Source organism: Oncorhynchus masou, chromosome 10 (genome assembly GCF_036934945.1).
Source record: "Oncorhynchus masou masou isolate Uvic2021 chromosome 10, UVic_Omas_1.1, whole genome shotgun sequence".
NCBI classification, from domain to species: domain Eukaryota; kingdom Metazoa; phylum Chordata; class Actinopteri; order Salmoniformes; family Salmonidae; genus Oncorhynchus; species Oncorhynchus masou.
In genome coordinates this window covers 6,456,831-6,472,461 of record NC_088221.1, presented here as the reverse complement: position 1 = coordinate 6,472,461, position 15,631 = coordinate 6,456,831, and the positions used below count along the sequence as shown (strand labels likewise).

The 15,631-nt window shown below is 43.2% G+C and overlaps 1 protein-coding gene across 1 annotated transcript in view; it reads left to right on the top strand.

Moving 5' to 3' along the window:
* The window catches only part of LOC135547779 (striated muscle preferentially expressed protein kinase-like), a 203,453-nt gene that overhangs the window by 142,018 nt on the left and 45,804 nt on the right, over positions 1-15,631 (top strand). Inside the window, 5 exon segments of the mRNA XM_064977037.1 lie at positions 162-368; positions 583-706; positions 3,932-4,104; positions 4,400-4,512; positions 15,369-15,537. Coding sequence (XP_064833109.1) covers positions 162-368; positions 583-706; positions 3,932-4,104; positions 4,400-4,512; positions 15,369-15,537 — 786 coding nt within the window.

Below are 15,631 nucleotides of genomic sequence, written 5' to 3'. Positions count from 1 at the left end.
ACTCTGTAAAATCTTTGAAATTGTTGCATGTTGCATTTATATTTTTCTTCAGTGTAGTATATGTTCAAGTTCATTCTGTTTGAATGCCATTCCAACAGGTCAAGGTTATCATCTGTCTACATGTATTCACACGTATCAAAAATGTATTTTTGCCATTGCAGATCCCAACACGTTGATGTATGCCATCCAACAACAAACACTGGGCTCGATCCAGTGGACCATCATAGTGTCCAGTCTAAAAGACCCTTGCTATACAGTGACCAGCTGCTCCAAAGGAGTCTGCTATGCCTTCAGGGTCCTGTCAATCACCACCAAGGCCTTTAGCAAACCCTCTCCGTCCACAGACCCAGTGCAACTTGTCAACAGAGGTATGAGCCATCAAATGAGTGCAACATGAATTGAAGACATGATGCCTATATTAGTGGTTTGTGGCAAGGGCTGGTTTAATAACAACATGTAAGCATGGCTTGCACTCTCCCCTTGTCCAAAAGACTGCTGACAAGGCGTATAACAAATATGTAGTTTTGAAAATGTGATGAACTATCCCTTTAAAGAGATTTAAATGTATAATTTCTTTCCAAGGTCCATATCTTCAGGAGAGTCCGGTGATCATTGATAAGCCAGACATAGTCTATGTCCTGGAGAACCTGTCATTCAGCATCACCATCACTCTGAACCACGTCAATGCTTCAGTTATCTGGAAGAGGCAAGTCACGTCACACACTGTATCACTACAGCTGAAGCACTAACAATAATGTATTAACATGGTTATTTTAAGCAGATGCTTTAAATTTGAAGGTACAATTTAACTCATAGTTAGTATACACTGAGGGTACAACAATTGAGGACACCTGCTCTTTCCATGATATAGACTGACCAGATGAATCCAGGTGAAAGCTATGATCTCTTATTGATGTCACTTGTCAAAGCCACTTCAATCAGTGTAGATGAAGGTAAGGAGACAGGTTAACTTCTCAAAGTATAGGGGGCAGCATTTTCACTTTTGGATAAATATCGTGCCCAATTTCAACTTCCTGCTACTCATGCCAAGAATATAAGATAGGCATATTATTAGTAGATTTTGATAGAAAACACTCTGAAGTTTCTAAAACTGTTTGAATCATGTCTGTGAGTACAGAACTTCTAACAGAACAGGTAAAACCCAGAGGACTAACCGTTCAGAATTTTGTTTTTTGAGGTCTCTGTCTGTTCAGTGAGTTCTAGGCATAATGCTATGCTAGGCTATCGATAAACTTACACAAATGCGTGTCTTGCTTTGGCTGTAAAGCACATTTTCAAAATCTGAGATGACAGGGTGATTAACAAAAGGATAAGCTGTGTTTAAATATATTTCACTTCATGAATATGAATATTTTCTAGTATGACAATTCTCCCGGATCCGGGATGGGTAGTTACAAGAGGTTTTTAGAAAATCTATTTGCATATTTACCAAAGGGCCCCAGGGGACTGGTATTTCCCCCTTTGGACATATGACTCACATTGTGATTCATGCATCCCCCCCAAAAAAACAACACTGGTTGTGTTGGTTCCACTTGTCACCAGAGGGTGGCAAAGACCGTACAAGAGACATTAACGACACTTAGGCGTGTCCTATTTACTCATTGTAATTTCCCTGGGATCTCCTCCCAGACCTGGACTAAAGCATCCGCCAACTCCTGGACAGTCTGTGGTGCAACGTGGCGTTGGTGGATGGAGCGAGACATGATATCCCAGATGTGCTCAATTGGATTCAGGTCTGGGGCCCTGCTGCTGGGTTGTTGCCCTCCTACGGCCTCCCCCACCTGGAGACTTCGGGCCCTCATACCACCCTCATGGAGTCTGTTTCTGACCGTTTGAGCAGACACATGCACATTTGTGGCCTGCTGGAGGTCATTTTGCAGGGCTCTGGCAGTGCTCCTCCTGCTCCTCCGTGCACAAAGGCGGAGGTAGCGGTCCTGCTGCTGAGTTGTTGCCCTCCTACTGCCTCCTCCACGTCTCCTGATGTACTGGCCTGTCTCCTGGTAGCGCCTCCATGCTCTGGACACGACACTGACAGACACAGCAAACCTTCTTGCCACAGCTCGCATTGATGTGCCATCCTGGATGAGCTGCACTACCTGAGCCACGTGTGTGGGTTGCAGACTCCGTCTCATGCTACCACTAGAGTGAAAGCACCGCCAGCATTCAAAAGTGACCAAAACATCAGCCAGGTAGCATAAGAACTGAGAAGTGGTCTGTGGTCACCACCTGCAGAACCACTCCTTTATTGGGGGTGTCTTGCTAATTGACTATAATTTCCACCTGTTGTCTATTCCATTTGCACAGCAGCATGTGAAATTTATTGTCAATCAGTGTTGCTTCCTAAGTAGACAGTTTGATTTCACATCAGTATGATTGACTTGGAGTTACATTGTGTTGTTTAAGTGTTCCGTTTATTTTTTTGAGCAGTGTATAAACAGCTGAATGTGAGCTTTACCAAAACAATGCTGTGCCCAACATGTGTTGCTCCTTCCGGTATGAAACTTCAATGGCGAATGACCCTCTTTACGCAATGGGTTGGTCTTCCAACATATAAACATTACATATTACCGTTTACCTCAGCTCATTGGCTATCTACCCAGCTAGATGTCAAGACAATCAGTGGTCATTGGGTTAAAATACAGTCAATCAACGAAGCAGAGGGCAAATCATTGGTGCACAATGATGACATTACTTGTTGTCTTCAAATCGGTTTCTTTCAGTCACTTACGTCCCGCGAAATGACCCATCAGGTTTGGTTGTGTTACAAACAAACCAGTTGCAATGAAACCAAACATGACTGTAAAAGTCACATTTTGTGTGTGTATTTACCTCTAATGTGTCGTCGAAAATGGAATGAGACGGAATTCACGACACAAGAGGTTCACAAAATGTTTTGTGTTAGGCTATAAAAATGGATTTTATCAAACAAAAGACCATTCATTGTGTAACAATGAGAATTGGGATTGCAATTTTATTGCAGTTTGTGATTTTGCTACGCCTATGCTGGTTGAAATAGTTGTTTTTAATGGGGCTCTACCCTCAGATAATCACATCGTATTCTTTCGCAGAAATTATTTTTTAAATCTGACAACGCAGTTGGATTAGCAAGATTCTAGGCTTTCGAAACATGTGAGACACTTGTATTTTCATGAATGTTTAATATGACTATTTATGTAGCAATCACCGTATGTTGTCGAATTTCATCCCACTATCTGGTTCCGTGCGCAGAGAGGTTGAGTGAGTGTTTCTTTCCCTGTACCTCGACATTATTTAAAGATATTTCAAAAATGTCAAACATTTTGTGCGTCAGGTTTACATTGGGGGTTTCAATACATTTCTTGTCAATATAATTTACACGTGTGCAACCAAAACCCTGACAACAGACACTTCACAATTTGTGTGCCAATTCACAAGGACAGAGATACACTTTGGTGGGAGCTTCCTTTTTAAATATCTGCCAAATTGCAGATACTGATAGTGAGGATTCAGTCAGTCACTTGCATGAACAAAGAAATTGATTATTAGAAAAGCAGAAACATAACATTTTCCATCACATGTCCTTGTTTTGTACACTCAGTGTATGTGGCCGATGTGGGAATCAAACTCACAACCTTCATATTGCCAGCAACCAGCACCATACTCCAACCCACTGTGCCCTCAATCAATTGGCCATATTGTTCTTAACTGTATTTGAAAAGCACCATGCCCGTTCTCTGGCCTTCTCGTTTGCTTCACAACAATTGAGTTCACAAATATGCCAGTTTGCAAGAATGCCATTTTAATACCAAGTACTGTAGGATAAAAATATAAGATGTGTGAAACAGACACACAACAAAAGTTCTTACCCCCAAAATGTAACATCACCACGACAATGGGATATCTAAGCTGCCTTATTGTTCTCTGCGATTAGGAGTGGAGTGGTCCTTGCAATCAACCCTGGGCTGTATGAGATGAGTATGCCTGATGATGACCAGCACTCTCTGAAGATCATGAGGGTGAAGAGTGGCGATGTGGGTCAACTGATGTGTGTTGCCTCCAACAAGTTTGGGGTCGACTCCTGCATCTTTAGTGTGGAAATGGCAGGTGAGTGCAATAATGACAGATTATGAAAATGGATTGAATTTACAGTATGTATCTCTCTTTGCAGCTGCTCAAAGCGCTTTGCATTGTTTGGGAGTGGAAACTCTTCTCATCCACTATATTAATGGCCAATAAGAAGTTAGCTACTTTTTCAAAATGCCTTGCTGCATGCAGCAAGGTACATCGTCAGGAAATGTTGTCTGCTTCATGTTTTGTTTCCTTGCCATGATACTTTGAGTATCGGCATACTGAATAATGTGACAACAGTATCTAACACATTTTCATGTTCTCTCTGTAGCACCCCCAACCTTTGAGTCCATCATGGAGGATGTGGATGTGCACATGGGGGAGACACCTTGCTTGGCTGTGGTTGTGGAGGGCAAGCCCATTCCCGACATCCTTTGGTTTAAGGTGTATATCATTGTAACCCTTTATGAAATTGCGCACTCATGCCATATATATACTCTATACATAACTAGTTTGATAACCAGAATCTAGGTACCCAGCTGGTAACTGCTGAGAAGGTACATAAACAATGACTTGTAGTGACAGGATACTCCAAAATTCCGTTTCAAATTAGTTTATAAAGACTTCATAAAGCTTTCATAAAGTGTTCATAAACACTACACAGATGTGTCACAAATAATCTATGACTCTATGTCATGCCAAATAAAGAGTTCATAAACAGTTGTGTAAAAAGTACCCAATTGTCAAACTTGAGTAAAAGTAAAGATACCTTAATATAAAAGTAAAAGTGAAAGTCATCCAGTAAAATAGTACTTGAGGAAAAGTATTTGGTTTTAAATATACTTAAGTATCAAAAGTAAAAGTATAAATAATTTAAAATTCCTTATATTAAGCAAACCAGATGGCACCATTCTCGGGAGGCGAAGGTCGAGTCATGCATCCTCCGAAACATGACCCACCAAACAGCGCTTCTTAACACCGGCTACTTAACCCGGAAGGCAGCCACACCAATGTGTCAGAGGAAACACTTTTCACCTGACGACCAAGGACAGCCTGCAGGCACCCAGCCCATCACAAGGAGTCGCTAGAGCGCGATGAGCCAAGTAAAGCTCCTCCGGCCAAACCCTCCCTTACCCGAGCTACAATGGGCCAATTGTGTCAATTGTGTTTGGGTGTCATGGAAAATGTATAGAGTAAAAAGTACATTATTTTCTTTAGGAATGTAGTGAAGTAAAAGTAAAAGTGGTAAAAAATATAAATAATAAAGTATAGATACCCCAAAAAACTACTTAAGTAATACTAGTATTTTTACTGAGGTACTTTACACCACTATTATGTGGCATAACTGTGTGGCATCATTACCAATGTCAAATGTGACATACCCCTATGTTGTATATGACATAATCCTGTGCTTCTTAAAGGGTGACAAAAGCATGGCTTACTAAGGCTTTATAAATCCTATTAAATTGAGCCATCACAAAACGTCTATAACCTTGTCATACAACCTACTGAAAGATTGTAACAGGTTGTAATCGGGCCCTGGTCTCCAGCACGGGAACAGAATACCTGGTGGCTAGGTAGTCTCCGGTTCGACTATTCCAAATCATATTGGCTCAGACACACAAACACAAGCATTTTGGCTCTGACACACAAACACAAGCATTGCTGGTCCATTGACTCATCTAAATTCCCCTCACACCCCACAGTAACTTGTGGATCATTAGATAACTTTCATAAATCGGCAGTGCGACTTCATGTAGTGTCCTGTAATACTTCATTTGAAGTGAGACACCTTTGGTTATTCATAACACATCCATAAAGACTCTATATTACTTGACCCTGTACCCTCGCTATTGCTAACACAAGAGAGGTAAAATAAAAGTGAAAACAATACAAATACACAAATACACTTGTCCCCGAGCTGGCGGATGAATGGTTCCTGCCTCTGCATGCTGGAGGTACTGCATGTTGGATCCAACCTTGAAAGTAACAACAAAGAAAGTTTAGCTGGTCTGTTAGATATGCCTTTGTCACAACATCTGGATAAGGGCATTTCTGTGATGCACTGAGAGGACATATGAACTGCATTGCAGAAATGGTCCTACTATGTGTTATTATTTAGCTTCTATACTTACAGGTTTTATATTAGGGGTGAATCATTTCCCCATTCATTCTGTATGATGATGTAGGCAAGATGGCAGGAACCTCCTTCCTGGCCACATCGCCAAATGGGTCTATTGGGGAAAACAACACTTCAAACAAAATCTAATTAATGATGTGATCAGGAAATTATATTGGATCAGGACATAAATATGTCAAATTCCATAATAGACCAATAAAGTATGATGTCAAAAGCATAATTATCATTGGCATAGTATATTTTTCATGTTGTCTTACCATTAGAAGGGTTTCAACATCTTCTGCGAGTTCACTTTCCCTCTCCTCCTATGGAAGACAACAACTTACGCCCGATGCCACTCTGTCACTCATAGCCCATCACAGGTCACCACTGCATTTGAAGAAACACAAAAGATATATCTTTTAAAACAATGTCCAAGAGTTAATAGATGGATGCTCAAACCATAACCTTTATGAAATGTCTTAAATGAAAGATGTTTGTCTGTCCTAACCTGTCAGCGATGTTGGCAGTTAGTGCAGCAGTCTGGGAATGAAGTTGTTGAGGAATGGGATGAGGTAGAGGAGGAGGGCATCTCAAGCACTGGGGACAGATTGGGTCTCAGTGCCTTCATTGGCTACCTCAAATCAAATGTATACAGTGCCTTGCGAAAGTATTCAGCCCCCTTGAACTTTGCGACCTTTTGCCACATTTCAGGCTTCAAACATAAAGATATGAAACTGTATTTTTTTGTGAAGAATCAACAACAATTTGGACACAATCATGAAGTGGAACGACATTTATTGGATATTTCAAAAAAATTTAACAAATCAAAAACTGAAAAATTGGGCGTGCAAAATTATTCAGCCCCCTTAAGTTAATACTTTGTAGCGCCACCTTTTGCTGCGATTACAGCTGTAAGTCGCTTGGGGTATGTCTCTATCAGTTTTGCACATCGAGAGACTGAATTTTTTTCCCTTTCCTCCTTGCAAAACAGCTCGAGCTCAGTGAGGTTGGATGGAGAGCATTTGTGAACAGCAGTTTTCAGTTCTTTCCACAGATTCTCGATTGGATTCAGGTCTGGACTTTGACTTGGCCATTCTAACACCCGGATATGTTTATTTTTGAACCATTCCATTGTAGATTTTGCTTTATGTTTTGGATCATTGTCTTGTTGGAAGACAAATCTCCGTCCCAAGTCTCAGGTCTCTTGCAGACTCCATCAGGTTTCTTCCAGAATGGTCCTGTATTTGGCTCCATCCATCTTCCCATCAATTTTAACCATCTTCCCTGTCACTGCTGAAGAAAAGCAGGCCCAAACCATGATGCTGCCACCACCATGTTTGACAGTGGGGATGGTGTGTTCAGGGTGATGAGCTGTGTTACTTTTACGCCAAACATAACATTTTGCATTGTTGCCAAAAAGTTCAATTTTGGTTTCATCTGACCAGAGCACCTTCTTCCACATGTTTGGTGTGTCTCCCAGGTGGCTTGTGGCAAACTTTAAACAACACTTTTTATGGATATCTTTAAGAAATGGCTTTCTTCTTGCCACTTCCATAAAGGCCAGATTTGTGCAATATACAACTGATTGTTGTCCTATGGACAGAGTCTCCCACCTCAGCTGTAGATCTCTGCAGTTCATCCAGAGTGATCATGGGCCTCTTGGCTGCATCTCTGATCAGTCTTCTCCTTGTATGAGCTGAAAGTTTAGAGGGACGGCCAGGTCTTGGTAGATTTGCAGTGGTCTGATACTCCTTCCATTTCAATATTATCGCTTGCACAGTGCTCCTTGGGAGGTTTAAAGCTTGGGAAATCTTTTTGTATCCAAATCCGGCTTTAAACTTCTTCACAACAGTATCTCGGACCTGCCTGGTGTGTTCCTTGTTCTTCATGATGCTCTCTGCGCTTTTAACGGACCTCTGAGACTATCACAGTGCTAGTGCATTTATACGGAGACTTGATTACACACAGGTGGATTGTATTTATCATCATTAGTCATTTAGGTCAACATTGGATCATTCAGAGAACTGAACTTCTGGAGAGAGTTTGCTGCACTGAAAGTAAAGGGGCTGAATAATTTTGCACGCCCAATTTTTCAGTTTTTGATTTGTTAAAAAAGTTTGAAATATCCAATAAATGTCGTTCCACTTCATGATTGTGTCCCACTTGTTGTTGATTCTTCACAAAAAAATACAGTTTTATATCTTTATGTTTGAAGCCTGAAATGTGGCAAAAGGTCGCAAAGTTCAAGGGGGCCGAATACTTTCGCAAGGCACTGTATATCCCTTCTTACATCAGCTGATATATCAAAGTGCTGTACAGAAACCCGGCCTAAAACCCCAAACAGCAAGCAATGCAGGTGTAGAAGCACCTGGAGAGCTTATTAAAAGATATAAGAGTCAAAGCAACACAGGAACCAATGCAATAACAACCAATGCAAAGAAATGTATATGCTGCATCTCAATGCAATAACAACAAACGGAATGCAATTAATACATTTCATTTATGAGACTACAAAACAAATAGACCCAGCTAGCTAGCTAACTTTTTTCTGAGCTAGACTCACCTTCAATACTAAGGATTTTCCACTCTGTTGTCCTGCACAAACAGTCTTTATTTTTAATATTTTCAACATTGTAGAATCATAGTGAATATATCAAAACTATGAAATAACAGATATGGAATAATTTAATAGTCAAATCAAAATATATTTTCAAAGTAGCCACCCTTTGCCTTGATGACAGCTTTACACACTCTTAGCATTCTCTCAACCAGCTTCATGAGGAATGGTTTTCCAACAGTCTTGAAGGAGTTCCCACATATGCTGAGCACTGGTTGGCTGCTTTTTCTTTACTCTGTGGTCCAACTCAACCCAAACGATCTTAATTGGGTTGAGGTTGGTTGATTGTGGAGTCCAGGTCGTCTGATGCAGCAGTCCATCACTCTCCTTGGTCAAATAGCCCTTACACAGCCTGGAGGTGTGTTTTTGGTCATTTTCCTTATGAAAAATAAATGTTAGTCCCACTAAGTGCAAACCAGATGGGATGGCGTATCGCTGCAGAATGCTGTGGTAGCCATGCTGGTTAAGTGTGCCTTGAATTCTAAATAAATCACAGACAGTGTCACCAGCAAAGCACCCCACACCATCACACCTCCTCCTCCATGCTTCACAGTGGGAACCACACATACAGAGATCATCCGTTCACCTACTCCGCGTCTCACAAAGACACGGCAGTTGTTGGAACCAAAAATTGCAAATCTTGCCACGACATCCACCGAAGTCGGCTCCTCTCCTTGTTCTGGCGGCATTTGACGGTTGACGTCACCGGCCTTCTAGCCATCACCGCTCCACTCTTCATTGTTCCATGTGTTTTCCTCGCACACCTGGTTTACATTCCCTAATCATACTACATATATATTCCCTCTGTTTCCCCCATGTCTTTGTGTGGAATTGTTTTTGTTACATGTTTTGTGTGACGCGCCAAGCTGGTTTCTCCGGGTACCATGTTCAACCCATAGTATGTTTAATTGATAAAATTTTGCATCTTTGTGACTTTGTTGCGCTTTTCACTTTTGCCTTTGGTTGGAGGTTTGTTTGACGGAGTTGCGTCCGTCTGTTGTTTGCTTCTGCCAAATAACGTGTGCGCCTGATCACAACTCTCTGCCCTCCTGCACCTGACTTCTACACTAGTAGCGCACAACCTGACAAATTTGGACTCATCAGACCAAATGATAGATTTCCATCAGAAGTCTCTTCTTCTAATTGTTGTCCTTTAGTAGTGGTTTCTTTGCAGAAATTCAACCATGGTCTGATTCACGCAGTCTCCTCTGAACTCTTGAAACTCCCCATCCCGGATCCGGGATTGTGACTAAGCCTCAGGCTCATTAGCATAACGCAACGTTAACGATTTCTGAAAATCGCAAATAAAATTAAAATAATGCGTTTGCTCTCAAGCTTAGCCTTTTCTTAACAACACTGTCATCTCAGATTTTCAAAATATGCTTTTGAACCATAGAAATGGACTAATTTGTGTAAGAGTATGCAAAGCTAGCATAGCATTTTGTGTAGCATGTAGCACGCAACATTTTCACAAAAGCCAGATAACCAAATAAATAAAATCATTTACCTTTGAAGAGCTTCTGATGTTTTCAATGAGGAGACTCCCAGCCACATACCAGATGCGCAGTGTTTCCTGAAAGCGTCTGTGTGTAGGAGAAATCGTTCCGTTTTCTACATTGCGCCTGGCTACCGAAACGAACCGAAAATGCAGTCACCTACAACGTGAAACTTTTTCCGGATTAACTACATAATATCGACCGAAACATGGCAAACGTTGTTTGGAATCAATCCTCAAGGTGTTTTTTCACATATCTCTTCATTGACATGCAGTTCGTGGAAGCTTGCTTCTCTCTCTGTGCCCCATGGAAAAATACTGGCAGGTGACTTTTGCGCACCAATTTCGGCGCAGGACACCGGGGGACACCTGGTAAATGTGGTCTCTTATGGTCAATCTTCCAACGATCTGCCTACAAATACGTCACAATGCTGCAGACACCTTGGGGAAACGACAGAAAGGGCAGACTCATTCCTCTTGCGTTCACAGCCATATAAGGAGATCATGAAAGACAGAGCCTCAAAAATCCTTGTCATTTCCTGGATGCCAAGTCATCTTGGTTTTGCCTGAAGCTCACGTTAAAGGGCACGCACAGAGAAGATATTTGTATTTCTGGACACGTCAGAGTGTTTTCTTTCGAACAGTAGCAATTATATGCATAGTCGAGCATCTTTTTGTGACAAAATATCTTGTTTAAAACGGGAACGTTTTTCTTCCAAAAATGAAATAGCGCCACCATAAGTGTAAGAGGTTAATATTAAAATGTGTCTGTTACTTAAACAATGTGTAGGATTTATTTGGGCTGCAATTTCTGAGGCTCGTAACTCTAATGTATTTCCTCTGCAGCAGAGGTAACTGTGTCTTTCTTTTCTGTGGCAGTCCTCATGAGAGCCAGTTTCATCATAGCGCCTGACGGTTTTTGCTGCTGCACTTGAAGAAACTTGACATTTTCCGCATTGACTGACCTTCATGTCTTAAAGTAATGATGGACTGTCATTTCACTTTGCTTATTTGAGCTGTACTTGCCATAACATGGACTTGGTATTTTACCAAATAGGACTATTGTCACGTTCTGACCATAGTTCTTTTGTGTTTTCTTTGTTTTAGTGTTGGTCAGGACGTGAGCTGAGTGGGCATTCTATGTTTTGTGTCTAGTTTTCCCATTTCTAGGTTTGGCCTGATATGGTTCTCAATCAGAGGCAGGTGTTAGTCATTGTCTCTGATTGGGAACCATATTTAGGTAGCCTATTTTGTGTTGGGTTTTGTGGGTGGTTGTCTTCTGTCTTTGTGTCTATGCACCAGATAGGACTGTTTCGGATTTTCACGTTTGTTGTTTTGGTATTTTGTAGTGTTCACGTTTATGGTCTTTATTAAACATGTTGAACTCTAACGACGTTGCGCTTTGGTCCGATCCTTCGTCCACAGAAGAAAACCGTTACAGAACCAGCCACCACAAAAGGACAAAGCGGCGTGGTAATGGGCAGCAGCAGCGAAGTCAGGAATTTTGGACATGGGAGCGAGACCTGGACTGTGTCACTACTTGGGAGGCGATAGACAGGTGGGCGGTCGACCCAGGGAGAGTGCCGGAGCCCGCCTATGATTCTCTGGAGCAGTGTGAGGAGGGATATCGGCGAATGGAGATAGCACTGCGGCGCGGTAGGAAGCCTGAGAGGCAGCCCCAAAAATGTCTTGGGGGAGGCACACAGGGAGTGTGGCGAAGCCAGGTAGGAGACCTGCGCCAACTTCCTGTGCTAACTTCCTGTGCTCACCGGAAAGCGAGAGAGACCGGGCAGGCACCGAGTTATGCTGTGGAGCACGCAATGTCCCCAGTGCGGGTGCATAGCCCGGTGCGGTACATACCAGCTCCTCGTATCGGCCGGGCTAAAGTGGGCATCGAGCCAGGTGCCATGAAGCCAGCTCTGCGCATCTAGTCTCCATTGCATCTCCTTGGGCTGGCATAGATGGCACCAGCCTTACGCATGGTGTCCCCAGGTTCGCCAGCACAGCGGGCTATTCCACCTCGCCGCACTGGCAGGGCGACCGGGAGCATTCAACCAGGTAAGGTTGGGCATGTTGCTCAAGAGCTCCAGTGCGCCTGCACGGTCCGGTCTATCCAGTGCCACTTACACGCACCAGCCCTCCAGTGGCAGCTCCCCGCACCAGGCTTCCTGTGCGTGTCCAGAGCCCAGTACTCCCTGTTCCTCCTCCCCGCACTCGCCCTGAGGTGCGTGTCCTCGGCCCAGTACCAACAGTGCTGGCACCACGTACCAGGCCTACAGTGCGCCTCGCCTGTCGAGAGCTGCTAGAGTCTGCCGCCTGTCCAGAGCTGCTAGAGTCTGCCGCCTGTCCAGAGCTGCTAGAGTCTCCCGCCTGTCCAGAGCTGCTAGAGTCTGCCGTCAGTCTGCAAGGAGCCGCCAGAGCTGCCAGTCTGCAAGGAGCCGCCAGAGCCGCAAGTCTGCAAGGAGCCGCCAGAGCCACCAGTCTGCAAGGAGCCACCAGTCAGCCAGGATCTGCCAGAGCCGCCAGTCAGCCAGGATCGGCCAGAGCCATCAGCCAGCCAGGAGCCGCCAGAGCCGTTAGCCAGCCAGGAGCCGCCAGAGCCGTTAGCCAGCCAGGAGCCGCCAGAGCCGTCAGCCAGCCAGGAGCCGCCAGAGCAGTCAGCCAGCCAGGAGCCTCCAGAGCCGTCAGCCAGCCAGGAGCCGCCAGAGCCGTCAGCCAGCCAGGAGCCGCCAGAGCAGTCAGCCAGCCAGGAGCCGCCAGAGCCGTCAGCCAGCCAGGAGCCGCCAGAGCCGTCAGCCAGCCAGGAGCCGCAAGAGCCGTCAGTCAGCCAGAAGCCGCCAGTGCCGTCAACCAGCCTGAGCGATCTCTCAATCCTGAGCTACCTCTCAGTTCTGAGCTGCCCCTCAGTCCTGAGCTGCCCCTCAGTCCTGTGCTGCCCCTCAGTCCGGAGCTGCCCCTACGTGTATCCTTCGGATTCAGAGGGTAAAGGTTGTATGAAGATGGCAGCCGTGTAAACAGAGGCGTTGGCAATAAACTAAATGGCTCACAGGAGTAGATTAGTGTGCATCCATCCAGATTAGTTTGTTTAGTCCAGAGGTGTCCCTCAGTCCTGTGGGCCCGTTTATTAGGGTTCCCAAGTCTGGGTCGGCTGCGAGGGTCGCCGTTCCTAGGGGAGACTAAAGCAGACAAAGACTATGGTGGAGTGGGGTCCACGTCCTGCGACAGAGCCGCCACCGCGGACAGATGCCCATCCAGACCCTCCCCTACAATGTAGAAAATAGTAAAAATAAAGAAAAACCCTGGAATGAGTAACGTAAACTCACCCCATTCCGTACAAATCTGCGCAACCGCAACATTCAAACAAGGCTACAAAGAAAACTAATGGGATTGTAGCGACTGTGTTGACGTCAAAATCGGGGGTGTGAACTAGGTTTCTATTGAAGCGTTGATAGACATGGTAATATCTCTATAGTATTGGTGAAAAGTTGAAAAAACTGACCCTCCGTTACATCTTGACGTCTCATGTCGTAACGTACAGCACGCATAAAGCAACTATTTCTGTCTTACAATCTCTCTCCACCAGGTGTATCACTTATATCATCCTTTAAAAACAAGAAATGGACAGTGACGGGGGTAAGGGGGGGTTACCTAGTAATTTTTTGCGTCATCACTGCATGCGATCATCATTCTCAAAGCCGCTGTTTACTTCTAAGATCACTTTATCACTTTAGCCCTATAAACCTGATTCAAAGTCGACACAAACCTTCAAATAGGTATGTAATGACACATTATATAAACTCTTTATAGCGTTTTATTTACATTTTAGAGGCGATAAGGTGATAAATTGGACAGATCGAGTGAAAAAAAAAAAACTCCTCTCCTTTTCACTACCACGCATTAGTTTTGCTTCCCCACCCGTAATTTTTTAAAAGACCCGACGGGGCTCATTGCCTGCTTGAAATATGCTGAAACGGGCAGCGTTTAGGTCATGTAATTGACTTTGTTGGAAAAGGGAGAAATTGTGCTTTACAATGGTATTGACATTACAGTTGATCTGGAAGTATTATGTTTTTGGGGCGTTAAAATAAGGGTAATTGTACGGACCAAGGCGATGTACGAGTTTACGTTAGGTGTGTCCTATGTTTTTACTGGTACTGTAGCTAGCTACATTTCGTATTGATATAGCTAGCTAGCTTATGCTGCTAGCTATCTAGCTAGCTAACATTAGCAATTGCTGTGAAGTCACCAAAATTATTTGAAATAACTATTGAAGTAGCCATGCAGGCATGTACACAGATAAGGGTCTACAGTACATGTGCCCCAGTACTTGCCCCTTTGCCCTCCCACTCGCCAAGCTCCCTTATAGGTGGTGGTATATATTTATTTTTGAATTGCTTACAGTTTTTATTTTCGACATAATGTCACATTTGACATTCAACATTGTCACATTTGACGTTGGTTGTTATGTCACACAGTTATGCCGCATTTATGAATACTTTATAAAGCATGACATACTGTTGTAGATTATTTGTGACATTTATGTTGTGTTTCTGAAGGCTTTCTGAGGCCTTTATGAGCTTTATGAGCACCACTTTCAACCTTATTTTCATTCTCTATCACAATTCTATTGTCTACATATGAGAAAATTTCACATTTCTATGTTTTGTAGAAATAAATATAAAGTTGAAAAGTTCTACTCAATGACATCATCAAACGTTAAAACATTTTAAAATCTGTGATTTTTAAACACTATGAGATTCTTGGTAATGTGGGGAGCAAGAAAATACCCTCCTTATGGCTAGAAACTCATTGTAAGATTTGAAAATCACAGTTTTTGTTTTCTTTTAATCCTACTATATGATTTCAAAGAGAAGCATTTTTTAGGACCTTTCTTATCTTTTTTTCCCACAGATCATGTAAATGCACTATTTTCCCAAAAGTAGAAAATGGTTTGGTGCTGGAGAAAATTAATACGAGGTTGAAAAGTGGCAGAATTTCCTTTAAAGCATGTTTATTTTCATGAAATGTGATTAATTCCAGAGTGACATATTTTTACTTTGTTTTAGGATGATACATTGTTGTGTGAGAGTAGTCACATCACCTTTGTGTATGATGACAACGAATGCTCCCTTGTGCTGCTCAACACAAGTCCAGAAGATTCAGGGGTGTATACCTGCACAGCCAAGAACCTGGCTGGTTCTGTGTCCTGTAAGGCTGAGCTCACCGTGCACATAGGTAAGCCTTGGGGTACCATTCAATCAAATATGCATTCCAGTATTGACACCGAGGCATAGTCGTCTGATGTTTTCAGACCTCAAAGTAGACGAAT